Source organism: Chelmon rostratus, chromosome 5 (genome assembly GCF_017976325.1).
Source record: "Chelmon rostratus isolate fCheRos1 chromosome 5, fCheRos1.pri, whole genome shotgun sequence".
NCBI lineage: Eukaryota > Metazoa > Chordata > Actinopteri > Chaetodontiformes > Chaetodontidae > Chelmon > Chelmon rostratus.
The window spans coordinates 10,141,751-10,160,589 of NC_055662.1; the positions used below are offsets into that span (position 1 = coordinate 10,141,751).

The 18,839-nt window shown below is 41.8% G+C and overlaps 1 protein-coding gene across 2 annotated transcripts in view; it reads left to right on the forward strand.

The window, feature by feature from the left end:
* Positions 1 to 6,642: 6,642 nt before the first annotated feature.
* The window catches only part of slc4a4a (solute carrier family 4 member 4a), a 54,784-nt gene continuing 42,587 nt past the window's right edge, over positions 6,643 to 18,839 (forward strand). For both annotated transcript variants that reach the window (XM_041936903.1, XM_041936904.1), the window contains exons 1-4: positions 6,643 to 6,754; positions 7,427 to 7,524; positions 12,032 to 12,105; positions 18,156 to 18,329. In XM_041936903.1, the coding sequence (XP_041792837.1) occupies positions 7,508 to 7,524; positions 12,032 to 12,105; positions 18,156 to 18,329 (265 nt within the window). In that variant the 5' untranslated portion in view covers positions 6,643 to 6,754; positions 7,427 to 7,507. The remainder of the gene's footprint in view (positions 6,755 to 7,426; positions 7,525 to 12,031; positions 12,106 to 18,155; positions 18,330 to 18,839) is intronic.

The window sequence follows — 18,839 nt, forward strand, 5'->3', positions numbered from 1 at the left end:
AAGATTTTGTGTCAATGTAAATAACTAAATAGCAAAAAACATAGGCGATGGAGAGGTGCAAATTGCAAATAACAATTCAACGTATGACTGAGAGTCAGGGTACCTGTTAATATGTTACAAGCAAAGAAAAAAATGTACAGAAAGTTGCACCAGTGTCTTACTTATGATTTATGAGCAGACGAGATGTAAAAGAAGGGGCAATAAAGTTTAGCCGTTAAAGCCAAATTTTATGGTGACCATGGTGATAAAATTCAGTTTAGATGCCAAGTTTGGATCTAACAAACTAAGTAAATCATGTCACTACAGGATTTAATGAGGCTCCAATCTGGTTTAAAGTTGCTAATACATTTTAAGTGTGGACAGTACAAAACAGGGCGAAGTCTGCCACACATGTAGTACCCAGAATGAACAACAGGAGGAGATGCAGGACTGATGCTATGGACACATGGCAGGAGGCTGCTTATTTCATAGACATTTTGCCGACCTTTATCCTGACCAGCTGCACCTGCCAAATCTGATATTTGGGATATATAAGACCAATCTCAATACAATACAATAATACAATAATACAATACATACTTATTAGTTTTGAAATGCGTGTGTTTTGATGGAGAGAGTAACTTTTGAGCTTGTGGACTCTACTGCAAGTGAAATTACTGGCCCCACAGTGTTAACCAGCATGACATCAAACAGACTCTTCATTAAAGCCTGGTAAATCAATGTCACAAACAGTACTTTTGAGCCTCTACAAAACACAGTCTGCATTACATGATCTTTTTTAGAGCAATAACATAAAGTAGGCCTGCATATTGTCTTGAGGGGAAGAGTGTGCCTGAAGGAACGGAAACCAGCAGGTCAGATCTGTATGCGGCTTTTCTTTTGCCACAGTTTAACAGTAACCTGAAGACTACGATACTGACTCAGTTAGTCGCTCCACAGATCGTGAGGAATGCCACCAGCTGGGAGCTTCACGTGTATGTATGTCAGCGCACCTCAAGCTTCAAACACAACAAATTTAGTTTTGAATGTATCTTTCATGTGCATGCCAGCAGCGAGCCAGGGATGGTATTGTTATTCTGTCAGTCAGTTCACCACTTTGGTCAAGACTGAAATATCTCAAAAACCGTTGGATAGATTGCAGTTTTTGTATGAACATTCAAGTTTCCCAGAGGATGAACCCTGGTGACTTTGGTGATGCCCTGATTTTTCCTCTGGCACCACCCTGAGGTTGACATGCAGTTTTGAATGAAATGTCCGGCTGGATTGCTATGAAATTGATAGCCTCCTCAGGATGAATTATAATAACGTTGGTGATCTCCTTACTTTAGCACCATGATCAGGTGAAAAAAAACCCGAAACATTTTGTCCAATACTTTAGTTTAAATCCAGATACGCACAACCTAATGACATTCCCATCTGTTAATTTGATCATGCAATCATAACAACTGCTAACCACCAGCTTGTTAGCATTGTCACCGTGAGCATGTTAGCAACTACATGAAGGATTCTCACTTCCTCAAATACAACATACTGCAGCATACAATATCACCTGGAACAGTTAATGTAGAATAAGCTGCTTATCAAAATCACTTTTTATTTGTATCATGTGATGAAAATAAAAATGACACATGAACGAATAGGTATTAAAAAATATTATTCCTGAAATATATGGCCTGAAAATAAGTTCCCCTCATTTGTTTTTAAAGCACAGTCACTCAAAACTGGGCCCAACAAGGGCATCAGGCCACAGCAGGAGGCTTCTCTCTTTCCCCTCACAGGTCTCTGCCACATAACTTACTGTACACTGAAACCTCACGTCTGTATGAGAACATCTTCCCAACAGCTAATGCACACATTACAGCATGCCACCGTTTTCTCACTACATCGAAACAATACCCGTTTATAACTGATCAGGACCATAATACTTTTATGACCTGAGAAAATCCCTGTTAAACAGAACCAAGTATGAAGTTGTATGACGGTTTTCAAGGCAGTTCAAGACCCCGCTCTTTTGTGAAACTCACATAGTCCTTGAAAACTGGAGTGTTTTCAGTTTTCCGTTGGCTATTTTTTCCTCTCAGCGGACATTACTCCAGCACATGTCTTGTCATATGTGTTTATGACCTGCTTTCACATTAACAATTTCCATTTCCTTTGACCTCTGGCTTCCTCCTTGGTTTATTTTTTGGGGTTACTGATGATTATTTTTCCACAGAATCTCTACAACGTTCTTTCAGAAGATGTTCACCCACAATTTACTGATTTCAGGTTGAGGCAGTTGTGCTAAAGCCAACTAGAAAAGCAACTAATGTGTCATTTTTGATCTTGGTAACTGTACACTGGTCTTCAGTCTTCATCAGCGGATGAAGTTTGCTCAGTTGTCACGGCGATAGCTCAGCTGAGGGGTTTAAACTTTTGATGGCACAAATGCCTCTGCAGGATAGACTTGGGTGCGAAAGTGTGTAAAGGGCAATGATCATTCAAACTGATGATGAAAAAGTTAAAGCAACATGTAAAAAAAAAATTTGCCTCTGTTTTAAAACTGTATCAGTGCTGTAACACTTTAATTAATTGAATAAATGAACACTATCTGATAACCATTGCCACTGCAGACATTTTTACATAACCGCCCAGAACTCATGCCATTTTTAATGTCATGGTGTGGCTTGAAGAATTTCAGAGAACAGGCGAGGTGGAACTATTTTTCCTGGAACAATTTTACATCAAAGGCACAAAATAAAGCCCTGCGGAAAGACAGCAGGGATCAAAACAGCAGCATCCGATCGTCACATCGAACACATTTTGAACTACAAAGGGCAGATGCAAATACCTCTCAAATCTCCCCTTAAAGGGAGAATCAAGTCCAATACTTAATGGACTTTTGAAATTGAATTTGAAGTAAAGCTGGGTGAACTGTGAACGGAATGAGTTCCAGGCCCGCTGTCCTCGCGCCTCTCCAAACTTTGCTGCCTTTTTCCATGAACATGAACTTGTCATACGTGGGGGAAAGCATGGAAATGCTGACATGCTTTGGGCTGTAAATATGTAAAACAGCAGCTGTTTTGCATTATACACTCATGTATGAGGGACAATCCCTTCCCACACTAACCTGTCTCAGATATGTCGTACTGATGTTAGCCTTAAAAATATTTTGTGTTATGAATAAAAACATAAAACGTTGTTTTGAGGACAAATTTCAACTTGTGGAAAATTCAACTTGTGAAGGTAAAAAATACAAGACAGCAATTTCTTACTTTTGATTTTCAGACCTTCAGGTAAAAGTGTTGTTTATCTGAAATAATCATGCAAAGCCATTAGAAAATCATGCTGAGGAAGTCACTCACCAAAATGTTTTATCTTAGCACACAGCCTCAATAACCTTAACTGCACACATTATTTCCCATGTTTTTTGTTATTTACTTTATTATGTTGCTCATATGAAGTGTCAGAAAGTAGATCTTGTCTGAATATAAAACTCCTCTTGTATAGATGACTTATTAATTGTTTAATTTTTGTCAGCTGTATAAAGATGGGCAGCCCAAATGGCTCATAAGACACAAAAATACAGGTGCAGCAGTGAAGCAAGACATGCCACAAAAGACAAAGTAACCACACACTTATTTTACACCATGTATATATGATATCATCCATGGAAAATAAATCATAGCAATCTTTTTATTTATGCTAATATAACTGATAATTACACTATATATATATATTTTCTGGCACAATGGCAACCAAATGTTTGCAATGTTGGTTTTTATTATACATTCATTACAATACATACATTAACATCTTTTTATATAAGTAGCGATTTATTAAAATGTCCCAATACTCACGATGTATGTATGTGTTTTTTTTAATCAAATATGAACATTTTAAAAACATAAATATAAACATGAATATGTATTGTTAATAGAAAATGAAGCTTTGTCTCAGCTGCCCATGTAGTGTTGGTTTGAAATTCCCTAATTAAATATCTTTTTCATTAATCTCCCCCCTCAGATGTATGTGTAAGCATATTTTTTAAGTCTATGTATAAATTCAGTTTTGCTCTACAGGACTTTTGAAACCTATCTTCACAAATAAACCAGATATCAAATCAGTCTGAGGTTAGATGGTGCTGATAGACAATGGCTCTCAGACAACAAAGTCACTTGACAGCAGAAGTCATGTTTTGGCAATAGTGCCTAACTTTCCAAAAAGTATCGGGTATCGGAGCGTGCCCTCCTCTAGATGACACCTGAAACATTTGACATCCTGAGCAAGTAAAGTTTAAACTTGATTTTCACACAAGTTAAATGTTCCACTCCAGTTACAACATGAATTTCAGCCTAGGTTTGGGAAACGTGAGCTCAGTGCCATGCAAGAATAAAATGTTACACAGCAACCAAGGTTAGTGTGTAGACGTTCAAAAAAAGCTGACATGTTGAATCTGTGTGTTATGTAATACAGAAGACAAGGTTTCCTGCTTCTGAACAGCTGAACATTAGCGCACGCCTCTTCTCCAGTGTGTCCTTTCTAGTTGTGCTCTCTTCAGCAGAACAAGTTAAACATGTGCAAACCGAGACTGGATGACATGGGCTAAACCATACCATTCTATATGAACAATGTCAATCCACATTAAAATATTGAAAAGTGTGCAAAATTTTAGATCAGTGCAATAGACTGGATTAGAAATGAATACCATGTCATCATTGTTACAGTGTGACTTAAGAAGCAATCTTAGTATTATAGCCCAATTCTATTAACATTTTATTTAATCTTCACTAGATAGATTGATAGAAAAGGCATTGTTCATCGCGACGAAACCAGGGTTTTCGGCCCTGTGCAGCTCTGCAGAGCTTCTTTCCCTGTATTTGCTCGTTGTTTTGATTTTACGGCTCATTTAGTTTATGTTTTAATCTGGCCTGTGTCAGCAGGCAGCTGTTTTCAGCAAACAAGCTTCCATTAACTTGGGTTCAGTGGGTTTATCAGAGCCAAAGTTAGCAACCGGCTGTTGGAGAAAGTTTGGTGTTAGTTGGTGGAGACCAAACCAGAGGTATAAGTAGCAGTAAGTGATTATTGGACTTTTCGGTGGCAGAGTGCCTATTGCACTCAGAACTTTTTCACTGTTTTATTCTTGTTAACAATTTACAGACACAGACTGACTTATGCAGGCCACAGACAGTGGACAGTATTCATATATTCACATACTGTATATATATATGTCTGTTTCCATCTTCCTGAAACCTGAAACTGTGTGTACGTGAGCATAAAAGCGCTTAGTGCACTTACACAGCATGCATGTGCATGTGCATGCCTGATGTGATGCTACTGTTGCTCTCTGTCTGCTGCCGCAAATAATAGCACACAGCTCAAAGATGTCAGCATACCTTTAGGTTCATTTTCTGTTTCATGAGGCCACAGAGCCACATCCTCTCGTAGCACATTATAGAAGTGTGCATGCGTGGGCCATTAAAACTGCTATGAAATTGTGCAGAAAGGATTTCCAGAAACAAATTTTGATTTAGTATCACCAAAAACCGTCTGTTACTTTTCTGTAAGAGTTGTCAGTTCTAGCTAACAGTCAATGATGTCGGGACAGCGGCTAAAATTATGTTAATCTGTCCAATAGCTGAGTGCCTGAGCTATGTGTGGCATCACTGTAAACGGGCTAATGTTATTTTTTAAATAAAAGTCAGCATTCAACTCTCCTTGGTTAAAGTTAAATTAGGCAACTATCAGCCTAATGACAGCAGCTATAGAAAATGTGGGACTGATTGAAACTGCACATAAAGCAGAGGTATAAGGTTGCATTTCATTAATTAAAACTTTAATAGGATATGTAAGATGTCAATGAATCACTGAGTTGAATCTTTTTAATATCCACAGCCGTAATCCTTGATGATGACATGCCATTAATGGGTGTACAATCAATTCATGCTGTGAAGGTAATGACGGCCAATCTTGCCATGTTGCCTCCAACAGATGGCGCTGGAGATTTAAAAGACACAATTCACAGCTGAAATAAAAAAACAATCCCACTTGAAGGCACAGTAGTTATCCTGCAGTCCATTGCAGAGAGATGCTGTACAAATATCCCAAAGGAACGATGCAAGTTTAGGAATATCACAGGGAAGCTCTATCTTTTTAATTTGGAGATAAAGGACAAAATGATAATAATATCTCATTAAAAACAGCATTTTACCAGTGCCACAGATAGCTTCACGCCCAAAATGTGCATGTACTTACACATACATCAACAATTTGTTCCAACTGTGGTTCCACAGTATCAAGCACGTTCTCTCATGCACTTCTGTTCGGACTATTTATCTAATTAGGATAAACGCAGGCCTTTATACTATATGTTCTTGCAGACCTATGCATGTTTCATTACTACTACTTTTTATGATAACTTTTAACTTTACACAAAACTGCAAATATTCTCTAAAAGTTTATTTTTTCCCAATAACGCCGACAGATCGATTATTTCATGTTGAACTGTGTGCGTTCAGTCACTGCTGACCCACTGGGGGGGTTGAAGAAGAGTGATGATCGTGCAGCAATGGAGCAGTCTGACCTCCCACCGGAGGAGTGGCGTTGACAGAAGGATGGTCCAGCAGATAGAGGTGGCAGCATGCTGAGCGCAGCCGCCGCACAATGCCATATACAAACTGAGCCGAGCAGTGGAAGTGGACTTCTTTACCTTCATGCCACCGCAGGGGTGACAGCAAGAGCCAAACGCGCACAGCCTAAGACAGAGCATACAGCGGTAAGTGCTTCACTCCTGTTCCACCTCGAAGTGGTCTCCGACTGAAACTCATTTCTTCAGGCCTTGTGTGCGTGTGTGAAGAGGTGCTTGGAGCATAATCCACCCTGATATTCCTGTCCGTTTCCTTACAGCGAGTGTTGCCTTCAGGGCTTACCGTGTTTTATGCCACTTTTAATGTATCTTGAGTCGTGCTATCTGCGTGCTCTCAAGTTCCCCTCCCAAACACTTTATAATGTGTCAGTGGCTTGTGCGTAAATGCGCAGCTGGCGTGCGGTTTGTTTTGGTCAGGCGGATTGCTGGGCCAGTTAGTGTGATTTGTAATGCTCAAACAAAGTATTATGAACTGCTGTTGATCTGTAGTGTGTCCTGGCAACATTACAGTTCTTGAAATGGTGCACTAAGAGGGTGTCAGCACATTGTTTTTCCTTGAAGTGGGCCAGTGGTTTGGCCTACTCCTGTCATAATGTTCTGCTGTATTGTGTTTTTAAGTCAAATCGGCCATTAATTTCTGGACCCACAGCAGGGGCACAATAAGTCTTATTGTGCTACATGTGCTGTACAATATCCTTCGTCTTCTTCTTCAGGGTGTTCCTCTATCTTACAAGACTTTGTGAGTGTGCATTGATTCCACAACGTGCAGAGAAATTACCTCTCCATGTGTTACTCTGTCAGGTCAAACATCAGCAGCCGCTCGGGTGATCCGCTCTGCTCAGCACATTCAGAGAGGAGATTTATCACACGCAACCTGAAGAGATGAGCAGCAACAAGAAGTAAGTGACTTTAGCAAGCTTTACAGGAGTGCTTTTCACTCCACGCAGAGCTACTCGACCTTAAATAAATGGACTGTGTGTACTAGAGCCTATAAACATGTACAGGTGGTTAATGTGAGGAGGAATAAATGCTTATAGATCATGTGAACTTCAGGAACAAGTGGTGTGGTAATGAGGCTGACAAGTTCCAACATCTGCTCTGTCTGCCAAATTTATGCTTTCCAACAGTCAGGCTGTAGCTGACTTTGCTGTATTTCTAAGTCACATATGACTTAACTGTGAGCTGCTCCATATGTTTGCCTGATCAGCATGCTGTGTACACTGAAGCTACACGGGGTTGGGAGTTAATAGACTCCTTAAAGGTCATTTAAAGTTTGAACATGTTAAAGTTTAAGCATCAAGACATGAACCGCCATGTAATTGCTTTGCAGGGATCCGAGCCCTGAAGAAAAACATACTTTAGATAGGATTTTGTACAGAGTGACCTTAAACACACCACCTGTCACAGCTGCAATTTAGAAGCAGGACACTAATATATATTGGATCTTAGGTTTGATTAATTTATGCATCTTTAAAAGCATCCCACTACCAAACTACTGGATAGATCTTTTAATTTGAGCTCAACCATCAGCCATCATCAGAAAAGCATAAGTCTGAATTCATGCGATCATCTGGATTCAATGTGATTTTGAAATGCACAAATTTAATTGTTGAGATATGTAAGAAAAAAATAAAAAATTGCGTCTTCAAGTCAAGTGTTGCACAGAAGTCCAAAACACAAAAAGGCGGATATTAAATATCAAGGAAAAATGCTGAAAAACAGAGCCAGAATAGCTTCAGCTGAGCGAAACAGATACTTGACATTTGCCATGATGATACTGGAACCATAAGGCCAGGATGCTAAATCCCAGCTGAATACTGCTTTTTGTTTCCCCGTTGTCACCCGCCCCATTCATTTGGAGTAAGCAGTGGAGGCTTGTGCTGTGGTTCGTGTGACAATTGACGAAGACACAAAGCTTTGACGAGGTTTAACGAAAACTGTAGGAATCCTCCTTATTGTGTGCAGAAACCCTCTGAGGTTCAGGGAAAACTGATATCTGATGACATTTTGCCTTCATTGCATGTGGGATTTGACTTTGCAAACTTGATTGGAGAACAGGATGCCAGATACATTTATTCATATCTCATGCGGCGACTACGGCAGATACTGTATACAGTAACACAGTCGGGTGCCTTCAGGCTGTCTGATGTTTCCTCGGTTTGGACACACAGTAGACAGCTGCACCAGCTCAGGTACAGAGACCACACTCTCCTCTCCAGACAGATAGTGAATGTAGGCTACATGCAGATTACTGTTGGCACTACAAGGACAGGGAGACTGATATGTTATCTGTGAAGCAAAAGACAGATAATACACAGTCATGAGTGCAAAGTAACAGCTTGTCAAGTTTTGATTGATTGCATGGCCTGCAATAAGGTTATTCAAAGGTTTAGCTATTGATCATCCATACATACCTTCGTTAAAATATTGGAAATCCAGCCTGAAAAACTTTTACACTAAATAATTAGCATTCCTTGATCCCTTTTTGTTCTTTTTCCCTTTTCCTCTTTTGGTCAAATATTGCATTCTGTAAAGATATCCCTTTTCTATTCTTCTGTTGTTATATCCCCAGGGAATATTCTCTTGGTTGATTACAAAGTTTAGCATTTTGGTAGCATGTCAAAACTACAAAAAGTAAAACTGGAAACTCTGCCCAATATTTTATGACTCCCACCCCCCAACAGTCTCTGTCAGAGTTTATTCTGATTGTTTTGCTTCAAACTAAAATTAATTCTAGGAACAAAGAATACATCAAGAAAAGGTACATGTGATCATAAGGGAAATGCTGCAACCTGCAGGTAGGAGCAAATTGGAGTGGTGTTGTAAAATATCTGCTTTGCAGCATTTTGATTGAGGGGTGAAAAAATCCTGGGAAATTTAGGATATCACTTTAGAAACAGACAAAGCAGGACAAAAAGGGGGCAGGAGGAAAGGTAAATAGTTCTATATTTTTAAGAATGACTCCAGAAAGGCAGATTATTGATATGCACCAGTGAGAGTGGGTTTATACTCTTAGCCTCACATTATGGGTGGTGGTCAGCTCAGGCTGAGGGGAGTTTGGCCTGTTATGTCCCTGACTGTGCCATAGGTGGCAATGGAGGAAGTAGTTAGCAGGGAAGCTGGTGGTGTCCTGAGATAAAGAGCAGCCTTGATCTGTGGCTGAATCATGATGTTGCTCTGAAACTCTTTGCCAGCTGACTCACAGCAGACAGCCACACATCAAAGCTAAAGCTTGATAAGTTGGTTTTGCTGAGATACTTCTGAGGAATCAATCAGCCTGCTGTATCTGAGTTTTACGCAATGTTATTAGATTGACCCAGCTACTAAGATATGTATGAAATCATAAAAATACTATTATGAAATAGAAGAAAGTAGCTATAATTTTGTTGCAGGAGAAAACTACTTTCAGTCAGAGTAATAAAGCACAACAACATACTGGTAGTGTCTGTCTGCTCTGAAAATGACCAAAAAACAAATGAAAACTAAACATGAGCAGCTTTATTTCTACAAGAATTGTCGTTGGTGAGTTCAGGAGCTCACACTGCTATACACAGGAAGTGTCCCAGTGTTATTTTTTTACCCCACAGGAGTTGACTGGAGAGTTGTTTGTCCACACATAAAGCTGATATGGTCAAACACCACGATCGCATGGAAATTGACGCTGACAAACTCGATCTCGTGACGTGAAGGTGATGATGCTGCGGCGGGCGGAGAATGTCTTCTCACGCTGAGCGGGACACTGAATCCCAACCAGATGGAAGAGTGTTGTTTTGTAACTGACCTTTGACCTCTGAGGCCGGTGTGTCCAGGGTATCTCCCCGCCATGCTGCCCACTCCACTTTGACCTAGAATGGACTAAGTTGCTGAAACACTGCTGAGTGTATTAATGGCGTTATCACATCTAATGTATGTCTCCTCGGTGCCGGACACAGTAGCAATGTTAAATCGCTGCCTCATGAAAGACGTTCTTGTAAACATTACTGATGTGAGTGGACAAGCGACTCTCCAATCATCTGTACTAATCCAAGAACTGTATAATACCAATCCTCCTCCTTCTTTTCCCACAATTGTTACTACTCATATTAATAATAATGATCAATCTAATTATTATTGTATAAGCTCAGATTTTTCTCTGGCCAAACTGAATCAAGATCACTGTTATTTTTAATTTAAGGACAATTATGAACCCTTTAACTTCTTTCAAACTTGTTCCAAACAACAAAAAATGTTGCGATTGTTTCTCACAACAAACCAAATTGTCAGTGATCCAATTAGGATAAACCCAGGGTTTAAGTATTCTGCTACTGTTGGTGAATGAGTGTGTGCGTGTGTGCTGGGGGTGTGCTGCTAACGCTGTTCATCCTGACAAAGTTTCTGATGTGTGTTTAATGTAAATATTCATTATAAGGCAACATAGGAATTTGCTGTTTGTGTAAAAGACTGCAGTGATTTATTTGTTTTTGTCCATTTACATGGCAGCCGCTCACTCGGCATGCAAGTAGCTGTCTTAGACTGTATGCTGCATTGCCTTCACCATGAAAACAAACAAGCAAAGCCGCTGAGCCGGCCTGAATGAACCATTTTTTTAATCCTTTTTCTCGTCCCTGTTTGTTGGGAAACAGTATAAGGTGAGGATGACCGCATGCGTCGTCGTCTTGGAGAGCAGCGGAGGCTCCGGCACGCCGGCCTGTCATGGGTTGTGTGTGTGTCTTGTCACTTAAGTAAAGCCGGCGTAATCCTGTAAGGGCGGATGAGCAGACAGACATGTGATGCCCCACTTGTTTCTTAGGTGGAGGGCGGTGGAGAAGGGGGGCTGGCAGGCATTACTGACCAGATGGAGAGGCTTTGTAGTGTGTGTGGGCGTGTGGCTGATTAGACGCAGCACTAACTGATACTTTTTCAGATGTTTTTTTTTTCCCCCCGGTGATAAAATGCAACACCTTGATTCACTGTGTAAAGGGTGAAGCGGAGACAGAGCCAGATCCAGACTGCGATGGCTTCAAACCTCACTCCGCCGGGCGTTTATTTACGCATGAGCAGCGCCTCTCTGGCCATCAGACTCAATTAGCAGAGACTTCCTGTCCTGTCCCTCACCCCCCTCCGCTAGATTAAATCCATGACATAGTACCTATCGACTGCTCGCATTGCCCTCCTCAAGGACGACACACGTCCTCGCAACTGAGGGTAGTTTCCTCACTGAAAAGCAGATCTTTTAAGGTGCTGTCTCAGGGTCCGTAGCCGTGGTCTGTCAATGCGTCTTTAATGGGTGGAGATGAGCGCCACCAGCAGCACCAGACTGAGCCCCAGTCCAAACTTACTGCAGGTGAACGAGCCCAAGCGCTATGGCTCCACGTTGTCGTTGGAAGAGAAGTGTGAGCAGTCTTTCTTCCTCTTTTACTACTACAGGATGGAGGACGAGGCGGTGCTGGACCGGGGGGCGTCCTTACTCAAGCACATCTGTGACGAGGAGGAGGTAGAGGGTAAGTTTGCCTTTCATGTCTCTGTGTTGTGATCCAAAAAGTCTAATTGTACCTCCCATGTGATGTAGACGGTAAAGCAACAGAAAGGCAGACGGCAGTGTTTTCAGTATTTCTTCAAGGATTCGCTTCTTTATGAAATGTTTGCGCAGAGAAGCAGCTCAGAAGTCACTGAACCTCTTTTTTGCTACCTAAAACCCGTTTTTTTCTTTTTTAATTCATGTTTTTCCTAAACAACTTTATTCGTCTGAATATTCCTTTTTTTCATTGAGAGAAACAGGAAAGCCGTCATTTAGCCTTTTAGAGGCTGCCAAACTTCCTGCGCGTAGTCTGTGACGCTCACCTGTTTAGCGAGCTGGCATGAGAAAGATGTAGAACGCAACATGTGACCCTGTGTTTACCTCACTAATCCCCTCAAAGACCTATAGCACAACAAAGAGAAAGGAAAGAAAACCTCCCAGTACGCTAAAATGTCTTTAACCAATGCCTGCAGATAAGTAAGGAGTAATAGGTAATATCTCCTGCATTAGTATCAGTAGGCTGGCATGTGGAGTGGTCCTTTATGTAGCTGCTTTAGCATTTCTTAGCGTTCTATCCCACTGATATAGAAAACCCAGCTTTTCTTAACAATTCATAGTAGCTTTTCCTAGCCAACTGTCCAAAACATGCTGTATTTCACTTATTTTGGACTCATTTGTCGTAGAGCCGGCTAATTCAAAACTGATTCAGTGTTTTGTTTTGTTTTTTTTTTAAACCTCAAACTCTCCTCGCTGCTCAGGATGCTTCTTGTTGCCTAGGAGCAAGGCCAGATTTACATGGTGATGACATTAGCACCCAACATCACCGGTGCCTTGGTTCTGGTCCAGCAGATTAAAGGGCCTGGCATGGAGCCAGTTTTACCGTCCAAGAACCTCATGTGTTGTTTCTGTTTTCTGGTGGAACGGCTCCTTCATTCACTCTGAATGACTAAACTTGACTTGATTTTGGGCCATACCAATACTTTAACACACTTTAGCTCCTTTACTACAGGTAATATTTTTTCTATGTTAGCCAAATGTTTTCAAAGTCATGGTGGAGAGTTTCATATATTTTAGATGCCATTTCTGCACCACTGGTTTCCATTGATTTCTGCACAGTATTAATCAACTGGACTGAATCCATCACACTGAACATCAAGCATTCACTTTTTATTTAAGCTACATTATCAGTGCATGATAATGTAGAGCAGGCTTTTCAAATCAAACAGCATGCAGCTCTAATGCAACTCAGATCAAACATTAGCAGATTTGAAGTGCGCTCATACATTTTCAACTTTTTAAGCAGGCTTCAAAAGTCTGCTCAGTGGTTTTGGTACTCTACAGAAATGAAAGTGACACCGTGGGAAAACTGTGAATGAAGGTGTATTTGTAGTAAACGGGCCAAAACATGCAAAACCGCTGGTGTGATCTGTGAGGTAACTTAGTTGCACACATGAATGTAATGACAGCGTCAACACTGGAATTAGTCTCCCCCATGAGGTCAACATTTAGTCAGGTGTCACCGCGGCTTGAACCCTTCTTCAATCTCTCTAACTTCCTGTGCGTAACCAGCGTCTCAGCTGTGTCTGCGTGTGTCCTCGTCTGCTGGCTAAATCTCTTTTTGGAGTCTCCGCTGAGCTCAGTCTGCTCCCCGCTGCTCGCTCAGAGCCGCCAGCGCGACTCAAAGGCTGACAGATAACTGAATGATAAACTGAGCAGAAAGAGATGAGGTGGCCTGACATTTGTCACATTGTACGAGATAAAAGTAAGAGGAGCGTTGGTCCGATGGCCAAATTATCTTTATCTGGTGTTGATTAGTCTGCGGGGTCACTCAAGCAAAACATTTGGTATCTGAACTCTGCGTCAGAGACGGAATTAATGCTCAAGATAGACGGTTGAGTTACGTAGCCCAAGCTCCTGTGCACCCAAACACTCACATCTGGCGTGACGTTATGTGAAAGCGATGCATGTTTGCATTCTTGTGATATAATTCAAAGTTTCAATATATTGCCTGTTGCAGCTGAGCCAGGAGTATAGTAAATTTCCTCTTCTCTCCCTAATCCAAGAGTATATTTTTAAAGCTGTCTTGTATTAGCATTAGCATGCTGTAAATGCTGTGTGGCGTGTTGCCATCCTCCCCACTGGTCTGGGCAGGTCCCAGCGGCGCGGTTACTGGGGAAACTGGCGGTGGCGTTGCCTCTCCTCAGAAATCTAGTGAGCTAAACAAACCTCCCAGCACACAGGATTTTATTTCATTCAGTGTGTGCTTACGGGCAGCTCCAAAAGAAGTTCTTCCTCCACACACAAAAAAAAGAAGAGGAAGTCGTTACACAAAGCTGCTCTGGCAGCGTGCAAATCTTCCTTTCCAGCTCCTTGACTTGACTATTTTTTTATTCCTTCTCGTCCATCAGTCTCAGCTCCTTTCTAGTCATCGTTCAGCCTGTGCAAACGTCGTTGTGCTCTGTTTTATTGCTCATCTATCAGCCGAAATGGCACTGTGGTCTTTATTTCTTTCTGTCTGTCTATGTCTCTGTTCTCGGTTATTGTTGCTGTCCAGCCATCTGCTTGTGGGTGTTGCTGTAATGCCTCCTTGCTGTATTGCAAACCGAGGAGCAGAGCAGAGTCACATCGTCATGAGGACAACAGTGCTGATTCTGGTGGTTGTACAGCTGTTGTGTCAGTCTGGATTTGCTGATTGATTGTTTTAACCCTAGGTAATATCAAAATATTGAGATTTAAGTACTGCTTTAGTAAATGGATTGCTCGGTACACACCTGTGACACTCGCACACAGGTGTTATCACTCCTGAGGTCCAGTCAGCCAGGCTGTGTGGGTGACAACTTTCACTGGGTGCGCTCCAACGGCTGACTGGCATGTACTGGTTTGAGTCAAGCGGGCGTAGTTTCTGCTCCATTTCAGTTTGGTACACAAAATGGTTCAGGCCCCATGTGCTGACTGGAGGGGACTGCTCGTGTTGCATGTTGACAAAACACCACGCGGACCAACAGCGTTGTAAACAGACAAATAAAAGCACATTTCACACGGCTTGTGGTGGTTCCCAAAAATCCTCTGCTAAACTGTCTCTGCCAGCACTTAACATGAAAAGGTTAAATGATGCTTTTTGACTAAAAGCTGATGGAGATTCGGCATTGGGGCTGCACGATAGAGTAAAAACAATCATATGCGATTATTTTGACAGATACTAAGATTGCGATGTGATTCACGATTAGTGGGAATGATCATTCTTGCATCACAGTTTTCATTTTTACTGAAGCTATTAAAATCATGATGATGTGACCTTCGTTGGGGTCTGTACCATACAAATATGATTTCTTACATTTGCAGAACAAGATTAGTGGGCCAGGATGTCCCTGCAGTACAACAGTTCTTCATTCTAATGCTGTTATATCACATAATTTACCTTTGTCAAAGAAATTGCAGCTTTGGCCATTTGGATATTGCATAACATGATATTTCAATGAATTATTCAACATCAAACCTGCAACCTCTTTGGCCAGCTGCGTTCCTTTTGAAGTGGGTTTCCTCACCCCTTCCTGCTATGTAAGTAGCAAGACGTGGCCACAGCAAAATAGAGGGCAGCCGTTCTTATTACTACATGAACTATGTCCCAATTCCATGCTCCATACTAATTTAAGCAGGTTTTTAAGTTAAAATTTTCCATCAGTAGTTAGTATGCATGATAAAAAAAAATATTTCTTTGCGAGTATGCTGATGATGTACACTCTTCTCCCACAATGCAATGCATGGAGGAAATTGAGGAGCTGCTCATAGCTGGAAAAAAAGGAAGCCTTTGTGAATGGTGCAATACAGTAGCTCCAGGAACAGCATGGCTCTGCAAAGCTAGCTTCATCCTGAGCCAAGGTTAAATCAGCAAAAACAAGTGAAAACAGGGCCTTTAACCGTGTCGTGTTTATAATGAACGGGTGAGGTGGGTCATTCTGCCTCAACGAGCTGCTGAGAACATCTTTAGCAATTTTGACATTTGTAAAGTTAGAATAAAGTAATGTTTCATGAAAATGGGCAAATTTGCAGATATTAAAAGTCAAATTAATACAACCGTTTGAACATCTGGTATGAAAAGAATAACCACAGTCAGCATGGACGACAGGTACAACACAGCATTTATTCACCGGCTCTGCTGCCGTCTCCTGACTGAACTTTCACGAGTTTTGTTTCCGAGAGTAGACAAAATTCCTTTTTGGCTGACGGTGCCGCTTTGGTTTTAGCCGTGTACGATTGATCTAGTGTTTTTATGTTATCCCATAAACATAGGACAGGCCCTGTGTTTGTTGACCCAAAAGCCTAGTGGGCAGCAGCTCTGGTGTGGGCGCTGCGGGTCTGTCTCCAACTGTCTGTCTGTTTTCTGGTGGAGAGTTCCTCCTCATATGACAACGCTCCTGTGTCATATGAGGGGGAAAGTTACCGAACCAGACTGATGGAACTATAAAATAATATGATTGCCAAGTATTTCTGCATATATGTTTATTGTTATATAGCTAAATATAATCTTCAACGATTTTAAACTGTTTTTGAAAGCTTGATCAAATCAAATATTCCTTCTGATTGACAGTATCCCTTCACATTTTTAGGAAGGAAAGTTCAAATCATTTCAAATCTTCCTCATCTCTGATGCTCAGCATCGGCTCGGTATGCTGAACCGGCAGTGTCAGTGAATTTAGATGAACCCTTAAAAAACAAGGCATTGTGATACGAGTGAATAATGAATGCCGTTGTGCTTCAAGAGAGATCATTGTTTGTTGTGTTGAGGGGTTCAGCCACTTCCTGGTTGGGTCATGTGCAGCGCTTGGCTCAGCGTTACCCGACGTGCTCCAAAAGGCGACGTTTGACACTGATTGCACAGAGCCTTTTGTTTCCGGAGGACTTTTGATGTTTGCTGTGAAAGGTTGCTTTCTACAGTCTTCCTCTGCTTAGGAAGGATAAACTTGTGGTGCCAGAAATGTGATCAAGGATGTAGGTTTCAATTGAACTTCTGGGCGACTCGTACAGTTCAAATTAAAAGAAAAGTACGAAAACTGGACCCTTTGACTGAAGAGCAAACATTAGTCAGCCTACAAAGTATTGGTCATATTGATCCTAGTGGCCATTTTGAACTGTTGTGGGATGTGAAGCTCTTCACTGACATATACAGCACTGTATGTACAGAAAACTAGCATTAAAGTAAACATTTACTTATAGACTATACACCTACAGGTACTTAAATGTACATCCATCATCTATCAAAAAGTAGCCTGTTTCACCTGCAGGAGCTTTTCCAGGGGCCCAGCGGCCATTAATGGAACTCAGACACCTTACCTGTGTTTCAGCTGGAGGAACCAGAGTCAAATTTAGGGTCTCATGGTCCAGGAACTTATGGGACCAAATTACCATTTCTGAAAATCGCGGATTGGTCAGATACAAACTGCTACACCTTGCAAACAGCCTCCTTCACGCAAGTCGTGTTAAATTACGCTGCATCATAGTGAGAGGTGTTTCTAATATGATATCCAACCCATTTATATCAATGCGGGTAGAGTAAATAATGGAAATGCCCCTCAGTATAATCGTTTGTGCATGTGAGTTTTTAAGGTTAACATGAAATCTGTGATTACTGACGGATTGCACTGGTTGCTGCATTGACCCTAAACTACCTAACTGCGTGGAAGTCGTGCAAGCAGTCTTGGCGTCTTCAGTGCTACATCCTACTTTTTCTGTCCAAATATTTATTTTGACAGCGTACTGCAACCCCTATAACCCTGCTCTGCTGCACTGTCTTGAGGATGTGAGAATGTTCCCTGTTAGTGGTTAGGATTGGGTTAGGGTGATGTCGCATTTGACTTGTTTCGCAGCGCTGTAGTGGTCACGTCATGATGTCCTAAATGTCGAGGCCTTTCTGCCTTTGCACTTGCATGTCGTTTTCGGGAGGTCAGCTGTGAAAACATCATTTGCATCGTAGCAAGCCGACTTTATCGGGATTTTTGGCGTCAGAGAGTTCACGTGCTGTTTTGCTTTTTGCAGGTCACCACACCTTTTACATCGGCGTGCACGTGCCCAAGAGCTATCGCCGTCGGAGGCGTCACCGCCGGAGAACCAGCCACAAGGACAGGAAAGAGAGGTTGATGGAGAATGCCTCTGACAAGTCGGACACAGAAAACAACGATGAGGCCAGCAACAGCATCCTCAAACCTCTCAGTAAGTTCTGATGGACTCCATGTCGTGGCTTGTTAGGGCTCATGTCTGTCTTTGCTGAAGGCTGCTCTCTTTTCTAGAAAAAAAGCCCCTGTAACTCCCTTTGACCCCAAAGAAGTTGCTGAGTCCAGTTAGTGGCCAGAAATAGCCGAGCATGTCCTGCTGAGTGACAGGTCTGTTTCGACAGAGCAGAGCGAATTTTCACTGGAAGTAATGGCTCCTCACATATAACTGTATCAGCGCTGATGTGAGTCTCTTGAGTCCAGTGTGTAAGTGCATGCCTTTGTCCCTGCTTGTAGACATAAGTGTATCTGTCTTTGTGTGTGTGCGGGTGTGTTAGCATCTATATGTGTTAGGGCTCGCGCTCCTGGTTGGCTGCCGTGTAAAGTACGATGCCCCCGGGCGCAGCTGCTGCGATCTGAGGATGCTCGGGCAAAGAGCTCTGGTCAGTTTGAGGGAAACTTATGAGAGAAAGGGAGGAGGGAAAGGTTGCACTGGGTGACTGCGAGTTTA